General features: G+C 41.4%; 1 protein-coding gene across 1 annotated transcript in view; it reads left to right on the forward strand.

Moving 5' to 3' along the window:
* TTC29 (tetratricopeptide repeat domain 29) overlaps window positions 1-18,541 on the forward strand; it is a gene marked incomplete at both ends in the record, with an annotated part of 162,481 nt that overhangs the window by 66,514 nt on the left and 77,426 nt on the right. Inside the window, one exon of the mRNA XM_084245598.1 lies at window positions 15,227-15,318. Coding sequence (XP_084101724.1) covers window positions 15,227-15,318 — 92 coding nt within the window. The remainder of the gene's footprint in view (window positions 1-15,226; window positions 15,319-18,541) is intronic.

The raw sequence follows: 18,541 nt of genomic DNA on the forward strand, positions 1-18,541 counted from the left end.
GAGATAATGGTTTATTGGCCCTTATTATTGTACTGCAAATGATTTAGCTATACATTTTTCCTAAATTTAATTAAACATATTCATTTTCCCTATGAGCTTATATTAGCTTACAGCAGAGTGACTGTTTATGATGTTCATTTTATATGTTTATAATATCACCGATATTACAAAAATAAACATTTTCCTTTAAAAACATTTTGTAAATAAACATAAATATTTGTCACAAGGGTGCAAAGCCAAAATTACTTTTTAATCATTTGTTGTCATAGATTACATGGGAATGGAACAGCACCACCCAGGCAATGACTAGGGGCTTGTACACTGCTCTCGAAAGTACCAGAAAGATCACCAAATTGGGGGTCGCACATGCTGGGTTTTGGTTCTGGTTTTGACATCAAACTCGTTGTCCTTGGACAAGTCTGTTAAGCCTCGCTAATGGGGGTCACTGGGCACCAGTGTTTTGCATTAGTCACCAGCAGGTCAGGTGGTACCAAAGGGAACCAGCCCTGGGTGCCCAGCCGTGTGGTGCCCTTGGCAGGCAGCATGGTGGCTCGGAGGTGGGACAGCTGGCCAGACAGCCCCGGCCCTTCCTGACCACTTACCGCTCACGTGGCCTCACCCTGGGGGCTTCATCTCTGGGCCTCAGATCTTCACTTAATGTACCATAACAGTGTCTCCTCCCGGAGTGCTGGGGAGTTAAATTTGTTGCACGGTAGTCTTAGGCAGTCCCTGCTAACACATCCCGCAGATGGTTCTGGAGCACCTACGCCAAGGCCCATCCCAGGCCCTTAAATTACATCAACAGCAAAACAAAGATCTGTGTCTTTGTAGAGGTTCCACCCCTCTTGGAGAAAGACAGTGAGGACTGAACTTCATGCACAAGCAAGTTAGATGGTACATCAGATGATACCAGCACTGCAGGGGGGGAAAAAAAGCAACAACAACAGTGTATTCCAGGCTGCCAATGCAAGTGATGGGGGAGGCGCGGTCAGAAGAGGCCTGACTGAGAAATGCTGATTGAGGCCAGACTGAAAGCAGATGGGCCAGGCGGCCGTGCACATCCTCAGCAGTGGTGATGTCAGTGTCTGGGCTGAAGCGGCTGATGTGCCTCGGAGGATGGGGCACAAACAAATAGAAAAGATCAGGTGTGGGGTCTTGGAAGGCCTTCCGGGCCATTTAGGATTTTTCCTGAGTGAAAAGGGTGTCAGTCAGGCAGAGGAAGACATCACCAATGCTCAGCTGGCACTGACTCTGGCGAACTGTTAGTATTAGGCCGCTCGATGATAAGCAAGCTGCAGCCAGGAGAGATGAGGTTGCTGTCTAGAGCACTTGAAGGTGGGCTGCAGTGGGCTGCCCCATGGGGCAGGGAGAAAGCTTGGGGTGGTGATGGGAGGCAGCACGATCGGCAGCACCCCAACCATGGTGCTTCAAGGCAACAACTTCAAGCTCCAAGAAACCCAGTTCACATCCTTCCTCCCCCTGACTCCAGGACACTGTGTACTAAAGCAGGTGATGCAATCTCTCTGCATTTCCTTTTTCTCACCTGTGCGGCGGGAACACCATGATTCATCTCAGCGTGCTGTGAAGGTCAAATGTACACGAACATCAAACTCTCTGCCCCCGTGGCTTGTGCCCAGTGGAGGCAGTGGCACAGCTGGTGGAGACAGCACCCGGCCGCAGGACCCGGGGCTCAGCACTGGGGCTGCTGCTGGGTGGGTTTGTCCATGGTAGCAAGGCAGGTCTCCAGACTCGCAGGAAGTAGAGCTACGACAGGTTCCACGACAGAGATCCGAGTGAGAACAAGACGAGGACAGTTCCGTTGTCTGGAATACACGTTGGGGCGTTTGGTCTAGAGGGACGCAGCAGGAGCCCAGGGACTTCTTCCAAGCCTGAGATCAGAACATGACCTGCAACAAGCCGATGTGATCCTGAGTTTCTGCCTGGACAGGAACGGTCGGGGGGGGCGGGGGGGGGACTGAGACAGGCTGAAGTTGCTAATGGGGAGCACTCCAACTGGGAGAGTGGCAGGGCTCAGGGAGCAAAGCAACTAACACGTTCTTACAGAAATGATCTCTGCCGTTCCTTCCGGGCTCTATAATTCTCAATTTCTAACTATTGATAAATAATTTGAAAACGCCAAGTGTAATGGTAATTTCCTAGTTTATGCTATAAAACCAAAAGCTTACTCTAGGAATGCTAGTAGCAATTTGTTTTCCCATTTTATTTTCAGCTCATATGTTATTTCAGAGCTGATCAAAGGCATTGGTGGCAAAGTATAAAATAAATCACACTTCTAAATAAACCACTAAAGAGTGTTAAATTGATTTAAGTGATTTTAGGAATATTAATATTTAAAACATCTCTGTCCCAAGCCTCTTTATGACTACCTATAGCAGTAATAACTACCATTTCATTCTACCATTCTTCATCCTATAATATTACATAATAAACTGTGTAAAAACATTTTTAGCACTGGAATAGAAATGTAGGATTTCAGCTGTTTATTTATGTTTAAATATCTTGAATTTTATTCAGTTAATAAAAGTATACTCGATTAATACATTTATTATCCCCTTTGCCGAGGTTGAGGTGAACAGATCGCAGGCTTGGGTTTTTATTATTAAAGAAAACTTCGCCTTCCACTCACATACCTTTGCAGTAAATTTGGTTTTAAGCAGCGTGTATATCAGGATGGGTCCCAGTCTGGAGGAATTTTCTAGATGCACAGTTTTGCATTTGGGGCTTACCTGAAAATATTCTAAAAACCGCACATATGATTTTTCATAAGCGTTGTTTAATCCTGGGGGAGCAGGCGGACTGCAGTGCTGGAAGGAGTATCCGTGACTGTCCCCTGGTGGGGAGGTTCGGGCACCAGCGCCCCTGCCTGCATGTGGTGTTAGAGTCATGTAGGCTGAGCAGCTTGGCAGCCACCTGTGCCAGTGTGGACACACTGACCATGAGGCAGCCAGGCGTCTGGGTCACGGTGCACACACGCCCACAGGCACTTCAACCTGTCCCTGCTTCTGTACTCACCGGGTCCCCAGTCCTGCCAGACCCACAACTCGCTTCCTTCTGCGCCTCTGCCGGCTTTCATCGGCCCCCCTTACCTCCCCAAGACCCTCCACCTGCTGGTCTGCCGCGTGGCCCTCAGCTTCCCGGCCTCCCAGGCACCCTGCAGTGCCCCCGGCCTGGCTCTGCACCGCCTGGCCTGTCGCTGCTCAGTGCTCCGAGCCACGCTGGCTTGTTTTGTCAATAACCATTTATTTGTTGCTGGAATAGTAGCAGCCATTACATCTGACCTCCCTGTTTCATCAATTATGGATAGATTATTGGATGTGAACGTCTGCAAAAGCTCGCTGCTGAACTCACCTCCTGACTGGGATTAGATAAAGTACTAAACTGTTGTTTATTGTCAGGCCAAAACTCTACTGGGAAGGCAGGGAATTCCAAGAGTGGCAGAGCCTCATCAGAAGAACCAAAAATCGTTGCGTATTGCCACCGTTTCCCCTAAGATTCCAGCCATTTATTATTTACACCTGTTACTCGCTGTTGTTATAACCTACTTGATAAAAGCTCTTGGCAGGCTTGGCATTTCCCGTCATTGTCACATCTGTCAGAATGGAAATGACTCATAAATTGCTCTCTTGTCTCTTCTATCACAGTGAGGGGGTAATAGATGAAGCTTCCTCTGTGTGCAAGCGTTCAAAGGAGGCCCTTCCCACCATGTTTTATTTTGAAGAAGCATGTTCGCACGGCTGCCATGAAAGCAGTACACTGTGGATTGAAGTTAGGCTTCGCCAGGTTTACCAGAGTAATGGCCAGGGGGGCCGAGGATAGCACATTGCACAGAGAGGATATGCTCCAGATGTTTCCCCAGGCTTTCCTGGATTTCTGGGAAGGGGGAACCAAAATGAGATTTTTATTGAATCCTGCCGTAAATGAGCAAGAACTCTGGTAGGAAGGATTATGAAGAGATGGGGCCTTTACTGCCAGGGGAAAGACCAATCTCCATGTGGTAATTGGTTCATGCAGAAATACAGGCGTTTTCACAGGATTAGTGTCTCCTGAATCCTTCCCCGTGGGGATTGGAGAGCAACGTGGAGCAGGGGCCCAAAGGTCTCTGGCGGAGGGTGTGGTGCGGTGACAGACACCTGACGGCGTGACCCTATCCCTGAGTCACATACAGTGTTGGAAACCAATGTTACCTCAATTAAAAAAAAAAAAAAAAAAAAAAAAGATCAGATTTGGATGGGTTTGGTATAGAAGAGTTTTGGAGGAAAAAACAAAAAATACCTTCCCGGCAGAGCCCCCCAACCCTTTCCTGGGGGGCCAGCGCAATTGTTTTCTAGGGGGTCCCATGGAAGAAGGTTGGTAAGTGGCCACTGCGGGGGACGCAGTACCAAGCTGAGCTAGTGACTTTTCGCTGCTCTCCCCTGTCTCAGCCTGGTACTGGCGAAGGTAGAAACTATATTTGCCGGCCATCATTCTAGGTACAAAGACAAAGAGAAATGATTCACCATCCCTCCACACGGGGAAGAATTTTTCCTGAGACGCCATGGTTAATCTCACCTGATTTCAGCCCCGGCTCGGCTCACAGGGCCTCACTGCACGTGCTGGCCGCATGGCTCATGACGAGGAAAACCTTCATTTATTGAGAATGTGCCTGGAAGAACAAGCACATATTGAGAAAGGGCGAGCTTAGGTCACTTGGAATGTCATTTTAAGTCCTGCTCCAGGAATCTGGCTTGTTTGCTTAAGCTGATACTTAAGCTCTCCAGCACCGACTAACGAAATTTTTCACATATTTACTATTTGCTACAGTTATAAAGTACCATATTTTTTTATTTTATCAAGTGATATATATACTAATTTACTATAAATGCTATATGTTATTTAAGTATAAACCATAACTAACAAAAATATATTATTTTGCACTTATATATTATATAGCAATATACTATATTATACTGTGTTGTATTATATTTATATTACGTTATGTTATATTATGTTATGTTATATTGTATTCAGCTCCTATATCCACATTAATGTTTCTACAGGCAGTTCACTGCCTTCCAAGGGCTCTACCGTATTCATTCAACAATACTCCATATTAACATAAGAGTTGGAGCAAGAGACAGACAGCAAAGCACATGTGGGTCCTGTCCTTATAGCACTTGTGATCGAACTGAAGAGGGATAAATATTGATAGACAGATAGATAGATGGGTGACACTATACTAAGTGCTGGACTAGCACAAAGAATTGGTGTGTATGTGTTTGCATGTGTGTGTATTTGCATGTGTGTGAGTGCACACACCTCAGGTTACTTGCTTGCCATCTTAGCTCCATAAAGCCCTTCTTGGTTTTACTTGTTGGAGAGGAGCAAGAGATTCATTCAGAGCACCTCAAGGGAGGGAACTGATTGTAGAGATTCCTATGGTGACAAGAGACCATCTCCTCTGGGTATCCCACCGCTGGAGAGAGGACCCCAGACCCATGGAAGCTGGAAGCCAAGGGGCAGGACTTCTTATTATTCCTCACAGCACTGGCCAGTCCATTCTTTGTTGACACTATCACTCTCGGCCTCCATTTATCCCTGTGCTGCTTCTCATTTCTGCTGTTAACAAGTCCTCAGCCCATCCGAACTTCCTAAGAGAACATGACTGAACTAACTGATCACTACAATCTTCTATTGAGCAGCATTTTCTCTGCGAGGACCCGTATGGACTCCAGGTCTGCCTTTGGTTAAGGGCCTCCTACTCGAACATAAAACAAAGCCTCTGATAGATTTTTCTAGTAGGAGGCTAACGGCACTGAGATTTCCTTTTCAAGGAACTGTATCTCACTCTATGATTGGACTGTGCAGGGTAAATATTTCCATGCCTTCTGATTTATAGCACAGAAAACAACAATTGAGAATTGGAGTAAAACGTCTTCATTAATGTCTCCTGTTAACATTTTAAGTAAAAGGCTCTAGTGACCAATTTAAGAAAATGCAACTTTTTAAAGCACAACAGGAGTTGTTTTGGGGTTTAAGAATCACCTATATATTGGGTGTATAGAGGTTTAGGTGAAAGAGGATTCTTAGAAAATTTTTAAAGAATTTTATCCATAACCTTTTGAAAATACAATGTAAATTCCTAGCATGTGAAAGATTAGCAATACTATTTCTGTTTATGACCTTAAAGGGTAACCTTGAATTTTCATCAAATTCTTAAGCATTTCAGGCCATAAAAGAAGAGCACTGATAATTGCATTTGTAACAATCAATGAACCCATAAACTCTGCTCATCTTGCTACCTCCTATTCCAATGTAGGGACATTTTTCAAAAGGTAGTTCATGAAGATTCTGTGAAATTTTTCAAGTGGCAGAAAAGCATGGAAATAAAATTTCAGTTGAATGAACTTACTCATCATTTGGTTTCTTTTTTTTAAGTTTAAAGAGCAAATTTATTGGGAATTTTAAAGTCAAGGATAAATTATTGAAAAAATAAAGGTATATCAAGGTAGAATTCCATGTCCAATTCATATTTTTGGAAGGGAGTATTCTAGATCATTTGGGTCCCCTTCCCGCATCATCTTCCAAACTGTTTAACTAAAGCTCAGGGTAACTAAGTGACTGTCTTAAGGCCACACACTAGAAAAGAAACTAAAACTCATGGCTCTTAACTCTTGGTCCTTCTGCACTAGACCATGCAACCTTCACTGTAAGTGGTGGACAATGTAAACTGTCAGCTGTTGACAGAGTCCAAATGATGAGTAATGCATTTCAGCGAGAAGGAATATGTGCTCCAAATGATGGACATAAGACCAGACCACTCCACGAAAGATTACAGTTTGAGTAAAATGCAAAATATTTGACTTTTTGTATCATAGTTTATGGAGCTGCACATGTTCATTCACTATCCCATATTTGTAGAAAAAGATTACAGTATTTATTGTATGTCAGATACTAAGCCTTTGTTGAAAGTGTGTAAGAGCCTCTAAATGATGTGAGACCCCTTCTGATTATCCTCATTTTTACCACTTCCCAGCATTGTCTATTACTGACTCTGGTAAAATTCACTGAATGCTGTGGCTACTCCAGTCTGGTCCTCAGCCTGTTACTGCAGTGCTTGTCAGAAATCATTAGCCACAGATTTCTTTGACTAATGTTGCAGCTGATTGTCTGAATCATGTTCAGACAGTGTAAATGAGGCAGAAACATCCTTTCTGCTCACCAACTGTGAAATGGCTAAAGGGGGTTAGATTGCCAGAAATCAGAATAAATGTATTTCCAATAAGATTTGACAACGATTTCAAGCTCAAGATGGCAAACTTGATTTTTCGTTTCTATATTTCTTGTGGCACAAGAATAAATCTGTATCATTGCCTTTTTCTCTTTGAAGTATCACATTATCTTGAACACAGTGCTGAACTCCTGTTATGCAGTGGCACAATTTAGGGTTTGTGTCAGGGGTGTAGACCGAGTTGGCTGTACTGCCTCTTCACGGTAGGCAAGGAAGGAAGTAAGAAAAATTCACCCTCGGCAATGGAATCATAACTTCTTATTTCCAGACAAATCCAATAGGTGCCCCTTTGTGGTTTTACAGGCATATTTCTTTTTTGTCCAGGTGGGCTTAATCCCTTCTGGAACTCTTAGACTTGCAGATGACACTAGAAATAAAACATTCCAATGTGGCTACACTGTGGGGAGCTCATTCTCACTCATTTCAAGCATCTCGAGTAACTGTTAGGAGACGTTAAGGTGGGAGAACAGCCCCCTCTCAGGACTGTAAGGGCTGTGACATGGACAGGGCTGGCTTACCTTGTGTTGTCCTGCAAAACACAGCCGTGGCTAGCAGGTGGAAGTCACAGATTGGTCTCTACGTAACCAGTGCTTTCCGGATGTAATTCGACGTATCAAGTGGCTAGTCTTACTAGCACATTGCTCCGGTAATGAAAATTATCCAAACGAAGCCTAGACCAGGGTTTCTCAGCAGCGACACTTAACGTTTTGGGCTGGATGGTTCTTTGTTGTAGGGACTGTGATGTGCATTGGAGGGTTTCAGGAATGTCCCCAGCGTTAGTCGCTGGAAGGCCAGTAGCAGCCCTCCCAATTATGACGATTTAAAATGTCTGCAGACATCGCCAAGAATCCCCTAGAAAGCAAAATTGCCCCCATTTGGGAACCACTGGGTTAGATAAGTACTTGGGGAGATTAAGCCGTTACTTTATTCAAATCCTGGCGTACTGTTTTACATGCCTCATCTTTTCTGAGCCTTCTGACATCCCTTCGAAGTAGACTGTATTCGATTCCACTTTATACCCAAGGAAGTAGGACTGGGGCGATCAAGTCACTTCACATGTGTCACTCAGCTCAGGAGTAGACTTGTGTGACTCAAAAGTCAGTGATATTTGGAGAAAATTTGAACACCCAGAGGGAGTTTTAATTAATTATCCCAAATTAAGTCTCTTCCAAAACCTTCCAAAGCCTGGCCTATGCCCCAGCATGGGAGTTCCTACTGATTTCAAATATTGAATTAATAAAGGAAGAAAACCATTCAGGGGAAATTAGTAAGTGGAAAAATATATCTAGGGAGAGAGAAAAAAATGCCAAAAATATGAAATGAAAGTAGACTCAGAATTCATTGACATTTTTGCAAAATTACAAAATTTCTGTCTCAAATGGGCTAGATGCTAAAACTTATATGGTGGTTTCTATGAGTTATTTTTGTACTTAAACAGTGGTGGTTGTTGAGTAATACTAGAAAGCAGAAAGACAGAAGCTATGAATGTAGAAAGTCCTGCAGAAATCTGTGTTTATATGCATGTAGAATAAAGGGATGCTGTACCTTCAAAACAATAATCAAATTCTTTCTTTGTAAAAAATATGAGATAGATAAATTGTCGCTTGAAAGTTTGTCACGTAATATCAGTGAAAGCTGATACCAAGTGTATATTATGGAACAAAATGGTCTTGCATGAACTTTAAAGCAAACTTTTCTATTGGAGTTCTGGCTTCTTTTACTTAGTAAAGCTTTTTGTCTCATTGTTATCACTCACTCCCATCTCCAAACCTTTGCTCAAGCTGCCCTCTCCACTATTGACCCAGTTCCCACCATCCCTCAGGAAGGGACTTTGCATTATTCACTGCTGTACCTCTAGCACCTGGAACAAGACTTGACCCACAGTAGACTCCTAGTATTGGTTTAATGAATTAATTGTCTCTAGACTAAATTTTTAGCCCTTTACACAGACTTTCAACATTATATAATGTCCATTTCTGTTAAGTCTTACTGCCTTGGATATAAGATCTAGAGCGGGTATATCTATATTACATACATAATAGATAGGGCATGTGCATAAGAAAGCATATATTATAAACACAAACATCTGCACACATACATTATAGATAATTTTATTCTGCGGTCACATCTGATGATGTATGGAATATCCTGGAAGAATTTTTTTGCTCTTCCAGGACATTCAGTGCATTGGTTCTGAGGGTCAAAATGATGAAGAAAGGATCATTTAGTGAGAAGGATGCAAAGAGGCATCATCAGCATCTTCTACCTGATTCTCACACCTGCTTCTCCTTTCCCTCTTCCCCTCTTTCATCTCTCCGGTACTCCCAGCATAAAGGACATTTGGGGAAAGCATGTAGAACTTCCAGAAAATCTGAGAGTACAGAAACAGACGCCCCCATATAAGGTTTGGAAAATCAATCCCTGCTCGAGGGATCATATCATAAGGTCACATTTCAAGGCAAGGCTGCCCTTTTTTTTTTTTTAAATAACCTTTGCCACAAATTATCCTGGCACACACTGCCTGAATTGTTTCATTTCACCTTGCTGCACTGCATAAAATACCATCCAGAAAAAATGTTTTGGAGTTAGCCAGCAGCTTCTTTTGGAAACTGTGACTTCTGGCAGAGGTAAAAATCTTTGAGTCATCCATATGTAGAAATGAATTAGTTTAGTCAGCTACTGTTCTATCATTTAACTAAGGAAATTTCCCTGGAAAAATATTGACATGGAGGAAAAGTGTGGTGATGCTGTATGGAGAGAAAAGAGCAGACGTTAAGTTATCTCAGGATTTCTCCCAAGGCAAGCCTGTCTTTCACCAGGGAAAAAAGAAATTTTTTCTCTGTCATCCTTTCTTTTTTATTTAATTTTTATTTAAAAATATAATGATTTGATATTTGTATATATTGTGAAATGATACAAATCATCACAAAAAGTCTAGTAAACGTCTATATGCTTTCTAAGCAGCATGAGAAAGGGTAGCAGGAAGGAGCATTGCAGTGATGGAACTTTTCCATATTTGACCGTGGTGGTGTTTACATGAATCCAGACGTGTGAGAAAGTAACATAAAATTAACACACACACGTGAGTGCCTGTAAAACTGGTGGACTCTGGGGCCTGCCCTGGTCCTGGCCTGCCCTGGCCTGCCCTGGCGGTTGAGCAGCACGCTATGAAGCCGTCCGCAGCCTCTGCAGCGCCTGTTCTATCCCCGGCCAGCTGGCGAGGGTCCCACATGGCGCTGCAGACCTCTCCTGACTCGCCCGCTGCTCCCCTCAACAGTGTATTTCGTCCGTCTGCCTGTTCTGTTCCCCGCTCTATCTCTGGTGAATCCTGTTCCCCTCCTGCACATCTGGCCTGTACCCCAGTTTTTGTATAAAATAAATAAATAAATCTTAAAAAACAAAAACAAAAACTGGTGGACTCTGAATAAGGTGGAAGGATGGATCAGCTCTGATAATGCACTATAATTCTGCACGATGCTGCTGAGGGGCAAGCTGGGTGCAGGCACGCTGAGAGTTCTCTGTGCTACTTCTCACCATGGCATGTGAGCCTACAATGATCTCAAAATAAGAAGTTTGTTTTTTTTTTTAAAAAATGAAGTGAGACTGTTTTCTTATAATGACCGCTGAGCAAAGGGGTGTTGCGCTGATTCCATCTAATTTGGAAAAGTTAAAGTGATAGTCACTAGAGTGGTTTAAGATAAGTCAGCTGTGACTGTGGAATTGAGGCTGCAGGGAGGGAAGAGGGGAGCCAGTGGGGCAGGGGCACGATGGACCGTGGTGGAGGACTGTGGACATCTGAGGAGGTGTGACGCTGCGCCTCTGAGTCACATACAGTGCTGTAAACCAGTGTTACCTCAGTAAAAAATAAATAAATAAATAATAAAGCAAATCAGGTATGAAAAGCAAAGAGAAGACCATGATTGAAATGGGATTTTTTTTTTTTCTGTTTTAATGTCTAAAGAACTTAGGGGAAGAACTACAGGAACTACAAGGACTGGGAAAATAGCAGAAGGCAAGAATGGGGGCGAGGTGTCAGTATCAAATAGTTCATCTACCTGTATATTCACAAAATGCCTTCTTATTTGCTCCCCTCTTTAAAGGTGCCAAAGCTCAGGTACAGAATTTATTCTTGTAATCTTCTGGGAGGACAAAGCTACTTTTCTATTCTCTTTTTCTTTCCATCTCTCTCATATTTATGTGCTGTATATACATCTATGTGTGAGTGCATGTGTGTGATTATATCTCAGTTTGCTGACAGGTGACAATCTCGACTTAAATTCAATGCTCCCTTGAAGGCTATTGTAGCAAAAGAAATTAATGATCCTTAAAATTTCATTTAACAGCAAACTATTCTTCAAAGAAAGTGTAGCCTACTGCCAGCATTATTCTTTTGCACACTTTCATTTTTTACACTAAATATTCTACAAGTTTTATTTTTAGGTGACCCATAGAAATTAACATCACTTTAAAAACTTGGATTTTATTGGAAAATGTCATTCCAGGTAAATCAGTTTTATTCTGATGGGAAGATAAAGCCCACTGACTTTAAAACTGCTAATGAAATAGTTTTCAGAGCTTCGTCTCCATAATTCACAAAAATTATGGGGGTGATGTGATCCAGTGGCCATGTAGCAATTCAATTTTTATTAGGTATAAACTGGCTTTGCAAACTTGGTCACCTCGTAATCATGCCCAGTTTGGTGCTCATTGAAAATGTTTTCCTCTGTCATTTGACAAAGGTTCATTAACTTCATCGCCCATAAAACTTAAAAATATCTAAAAAATTTTTTTTTCATTTCTTTCTTCTTTCTTTTTTTCCCTTCGCCCTCCACCAAACCACCTATGCCCATTTTCCATTTGTCAAAATATTCTGTAATGATGGATTTTACCTTCCAGTCTCTGGACTAGTTTCCAACATACTGCACACCGCAGGGACTTTTGAACAATCAAGTATAATGGATCCTTCAGATTTCCACACTGGATATTCTCACATTAAATATTTATAAGAAAAAAAGTTCCAGTTTTTATCCAATAATTCAAGTTGATTGATATTTGCTAATTTGTAAAGTGTATCCTGCCTACAGTTATGGCAGCTTACTGTAAAAAGCAGTTATGGTAGCTTACTGTAAGATCAATATAAAACATCTATTGTATTTTCTACAAAATTAGTAATTTCATATGATTTTTCCACTTTTATGGGCCTTTTTTCTTTTGTGTGTTTTTTTTTTTTAAACAATGTTCTCCCTCCACCTATGAGGTTGAACCACATATTTCACCAATCTGCTGGGACAGCCCTTGTATTTTCCTTAGGATTTCACCTTTCTGAGTTTCTCATTTGGAAGCTGCTCTATGGCACTTATCAAGGTCCTCAATATGGATTTCATGCCATTGACTGTTTCCATATTGGACCAGTAATGAACTCCATTCCTCTTAATGGCCATATATTTCCCACTTTTAGGCAGAATGTTTAAGGCAATATATGAATTCTCTCAAGCTGCAAATACAATGTATTGTCTTTACTTGGGGGAGAGAAACTCTCACCAAGAGCTTTTCACCAATGACTGGTTAACAGATTCCCAAAGAATTCTTGTCCTAAGGCTCACATAGCACCTGTGCTGGCCTCACAACAATGCTCAGAGGCAAGTTTTCCATGCTACTTCCAAGGAAAATAAATTTGGGGCACCTCCATGGTCTAAATGTATTGACTCTAAGTTTCCTTTCTCTAATAGTCAGTGTTCATTCCAGAGACCACCTCTGACTGCACGAAGAAACTCATTTGGACTCAATTCCGAGGTCCAAGCCAAAAGCCCAGGCTAAGCCATTTTTGCCTCTGCTGCCCCCCGGAAGCAGGGTCGCTAGTTTGTGATGGGGCTGTCAACAGTGAAGTGTCCACCCATTTCCTGAGCCCCAGGCCTCCTACTTATGGGCTAGAGAAAAACACCTCAGAGATAAAATTGGGCACCTCTCATGTTACTGTCTTACTTCAGAGCTCACAGGGGTCTAGGACATGAGAGAAGGGTGCAGTCCACATAGTTTAAGCCCTCCAGGAATCTGTCTTTATCCATAGCTAATTCACAGCATTGTGTCAGTCCAAACTCTGTACCACTAGATTGTAAATGCCTTGAGAGCTGCAAACATGGTCTCTTCCAGAGCTGGAAGGGATTCCACTAAGTAAAATAAGTCAGGAGAAAGAGAAATACTGGATGGTGTCACTTACAATTGGAATATAGGAAAACAAAGGGTCTGACAAAGCCAAACTTTAAAACCAGCTGTGGAAGTCTGGCTATAGAGCGTTAGCCTCAGGGGGAGGGGGTAGGAGCGAAGATGGGAGTAGAGGGGCAGCATGGACTATGGTGGAGGATTATGGGTACGTTCTTAATGCCACAGTGAGTGCACCTGTTGGCGGGGGTGAGGGGTAGCTATCAAATAGCTAGCAAGGATGTAAGACAGTGGCACTTCAACAACAAATAAAATAAAAAGTATAGACTATATTAAAAAAAAGGAAGATTTCCTAGGGAATAACATAGCACATATATAGTAACAGTTTTTTCTGAATTAACACCTATTTTTTGGCACAAAATGTAATAGTATTCAATCTTTAATACTCTAGAATGTCACATAACAATATATGGACTAAGAAAGACACTGGAAAATCTTTCCCTAAATGTTTTGATATTTGGATTCAAGAAGGACTCTTATAAATTCACAGAGATCAGGGTTTCTTCCAAGTGATGCAGAAAGGTCTCCATCAAGGTGTAGCAGACAAAACCTCAAAGCTGTCAAGTCATCCAAATGCAGACAGAATGAAAAGAACAGTCAGGGTTTATACAAGGCTGATTAAGAGGCTTAACAATAAGCATCAAAATCTTGAACATTGAAGGTTGAGGCGGACTGGAAACACTTAGTAAACATGGATCAGTAAGTTTTAAAGTGAGTGTTTTGTCAGTCAGTCAAGCAGTCATTTGCAAACCACACGAATCCCAAATGTCACCGGGTATCGCTTCCCAGATATTAACTTGAAGAAAGTAAAGACAACTGTCAACACTGCCTCTGACGCTTAAATCTTCTGAGCTGTCTCCTTCCAGCCTCCCACTCGGACCTCCCTCCCACTGGCTCGCTCACCCAACAATGCCTTCTGCTAATTCTTTCTTAGAAAATGTGCCAAAAGGATTTCCGTGGAGGCCCTTGGCCTGTGGCCTCAGGTGTGTAATGGATTGGTCAAGGGACAATGAAGGAAGAAGAAAGAATGGGCATCTGTGTTAAGTGTTTTCCTCCTGCTTAGCACAGAATGCAAAAAATAAATAAAAAGGAAAACTCTACCATATAGATGGTGTCAGTGTTAAATTAAATTAAGATCATATGTTTGGCTGTGGCAGTCGTAATCTGCTGATTATTGAGGAGATTGTTGGTAATGAAGTACATTTGTAAGAAATATTTTTAGTGTGTACCGAAGACGTGTACAAACTGTGAGATATGCAACTAATAAAATGATAGATTTAGAAATTGCGGGGCACCTAAATTCATGCTTTTCAAACAGCTATTTATAGAAAGAAAAGTGATATTTAAGCTACCATAGTAGAACATTATAATCTGCCTTATATTACCTTAGATAATAGTCTCATATTTTAAAATAATGCGGGTAAGCCATTCAATTATTTATTCACACCTAAGTTATATAAATGGGAAGATTTGGGATCTTGCGGGAAAAGAATTATTTTTACAAAAGTAAGACCTCACCGTCACGGCTGAAAGAGATGGCTGTGAAACTAGTTATACTATAGATAAAAATAAAACAAACCACTATGAATTTTTAATAGACAAAAAATATTTTATAGAGACATTAAAAGCAACTATTAATTTTAATCTTTCCTGTCCTGAAATGAAGCATCCATGTATCTGGCCATGCTCGAGGTTTAATATGCACCTCTCTTCTGATAGGTCCTTAACACTTACAGTGAAATCTCTGCAGACCTGGATGATGATCTCAGCTTGGAGAGAGCCTATGAGGCCATAGCCAAGGCCCTGCAGAGGTGAGTTAGCACATCCTTGTCTTGCTGTCACTGGCCACTCAACCGTGAAAGACTTAAATTATTTGAGGTCTGTCGCTTTCTGTTTCTGCCTGCTTCAATTTTAAGCAGGGCCCTTCTTAAATGACCCTTTCATCCTAAGTTACTTTAAACCCATGTGGTATTTTAAAATATGCACCTACTCTCTACTTTGTCTGTTCCTCCTTTGTATTATTTTTTTTCTTTGATTTTCTGTAAGTTTAGCCACGACCTTGAACAAATGGGAAAAATTAGGTCACATCTCACAGGTGAAAAAAGCAGAGCGCACAGGAATATATAGTACGCTTCGGTGACTGTGGCTCGCCGTGACCTTCGAGAGCTCTTCTTGAAGGAATATTCCCGTTTATGCTCCCATCATGCCTTTCCATTAAGATGTCTCTCCTTGGAGTGTATCGAGATCAACCATTGGGTGCAAAGACAGTATTCCGTGTTTTACCTAAAATAGAAAATTTAACAAAAGAGTGCATGAACAACTTCTGATCCAAACTTTTCCAGGGAAAAGATTTGATTTGCTCTTGGCACATTGTGTGGGGAGCTCTGTCTACTCCATGTCATTGTTGCATTTGACAATAGCATTATGACGTAAGCCAAGACAGAATAGGAAGTGGTATGTGGTGTGGTATCTCACATCCAATATACAGATTTTCTTTTTTTTTTTTTTAAGATTTATTTATTTATTTATACAAGCACTGGGTACAGTCAGAAGCGTGGGAGGGTGAGAGAATTCACCAGAGCCAGAGCAAGGAGCAGAGCAGGCAGAAGGACCGAAGTACACTGCTGAGGGGAGCAGCGGGCGGCAGGAGAGGTCTGCGTGCCATGTGGGACCCTCCACCGGGGCCGGGGAGCAGCCTGGGATCGAACCGACGCTGCAGAGGCTGCGGGCATCTTTGCAACCCAGCTCTCAACCGCTGCGCCACCGGGGAGGCCCCAATATACAGCTTTTCAATAGTGGTAGTAGGAGTAATAATATTAACAACAGAGATTTTATCAAGCTCTAATTTCTTGCATTGGTAGTTCAGTTCTAACACATACAGAGTGGTTTCTTCATTTTTCTTATGCTTAATGTAGTCTTTATTGTATTCAAATAAAATATAACTTATGGTCCACATTCAATAGTGTGGAGTTGACTTTAGACTAGATTCTTTGGTTCTTTAGATTTTTGGTTTTGTTTTGTTTACTTTCCTTTTTTCTTAATTAATTAATTTTATTTACTTACATCATTGTAGTCACTCACCACCACATCACCTGTGGGCCATCAGCACATCCCCTGCTGTTCTTGCCTCTCTGGTTTTAACCCTCTTCCTACCTCTCCCTCACAGTGTGCCTCAGAGCTACAGAATTATTTCTTTAAAGATCAAATTGTTACTGAAAAAAAGGTACTTTTTATGACTTTTGATTAGCTTACCATTGGTTTACAATATATATAAATTTCGTGGATATGATTTCACACCTCTCTGCACCCACCACAGAAGATACGGTGCCATGCACACTATCAACTTGACCCCCTCAACTCTTTCCTCCACTGTCCATCCTCTTCCCCCTGATAGCCACCATATTTTCATACAACCTATGAGTTAGTTTTGTTGTGTTTAGTTGATTTGCTTGAGTTATTTATTTTCCACAAATTAGAGAAACCATCTAGTAGCTATATTTCACTGTCTGACTTACTTTGCTTAGCAGAGCCACCCCAAATTCCATCCATGTTATCACAGAAGACAAGATTTCCTCCTTTTTAATGACCAAGTAGTATTCCATTGAGTATGTATACTACAACTCCTTTATCCATCATCAATCGATGGGCATTTAGCTTGTTTTCATGTCTTGGCTGTTGTGAGCAATGCTGTTATGAACATAGTGGCACAAATATCTTTTTGAATTTGTGTTTTATATTCTTCAAATGAATTCCTAAGGACAGCATTGCTGAATCTTACAGTATTTCTATTTTAGTATTTTAAGGCGTTTCCATACCATTTCCACAGAGGCTGCATCAGTTTATATCCCCTCCAACAGTGCATGAGAATTCCTTTTTCTCCACATTCTCTACAGCACTTGTTGCCACTCTTTTAGGCAGAGCTGGTTCTCCTAGGTGTGTGGTGCTACCTCGTTGTGGTTTTGATTTGCATTTCCCTAATAATAAGTGAGATTGAACATTTTTTTCAGATGCATGTTGGTCATCTGTATTTCCTCTTTGGAAAAATGTCTATTCAAATCTCCTGCTCATTTTTTGAATTGGTTCTTTAATTTTTTTGTTGTCCAGATGTATGAGTTCCTTATAAAGACAAGATAGATTGCCTTGTCTTTTTTTTGTAGTGGGTTCTTTCATTATATAAAAGCTTTTCAGTTTAATGTAGTCCTATTTATTTATTTTTGCTTTTGTTTCCTTTGCCCTTGGAGTCAAATTTCTAAAGACATCCCTGCAATCAATGTCTAGGAGAATATCACTTGTTTTCTTCTATGTGTTTTGTGGCTTCAGGTCTTATACCCAAGCCTCTAATCCATTTTGAGTTAATTGTTGTGTGTGGTGTTAAATAATGATCTCCTCTAATTTTTTGGCAAGGTTTCCCAACACTATTTGTTGAAAAGGCTTTCCTGAAAGGCATTTTAACACACTAAACGCCTACTGAGCTGAAAGTCAGTTCAGTATATAATAGTCACTATTATACAATTACCATTACCAGTGTAATAATTATTAAATATTGAATAATTACCTGAGTATTAAACTTTCAATACCAATGACATGAAAGGTGCTCTGCAAAATACCAAATAAAATGCAATGCTGTCCGCTGGAAAATGGCTTAGGGACACAGACATATTTACATGAAGAATATGTGCATTTAGTCAAGGAAGGCAGGCTAAGCCATGCAAGCAACCTGGGAGTATTGTGGTCCTGTAAATAGAGATTGATAGCTTGGAAGAGCCATCCAGCTCTCCCTTAAACTTTAGTTTTCCAAAACAACCAGCAAGAAACAGATATTTGAACATAAGAGATTGGTTAGTATTCAATTTAATATCTCTTTGGAACACACCAGCTCTGCGCCCTTTTGCCCCATAGTTTGATTATGCAAGGACTAAACTCTTCTGTTAATACTTTCCAGAATCAGTAGGAAATAGTTTTATTATTTGTTTTCATTTTTAGTAGCTGTCCTAGCCTATACCTGGAGAGTTAAATAAATGTATCCTTTAACAT

The sequence above is a fragment of the Talpa europaea genome, assembly GCF_964194135.1.
Source record: "Talpa europaea genome assembly, chromosome: 10".
NCBI lineage: Eukaryota > Metazoa > Chordata > Mammalia > Eulipotyphla > Talpidae > Talpa > Talpa europaea.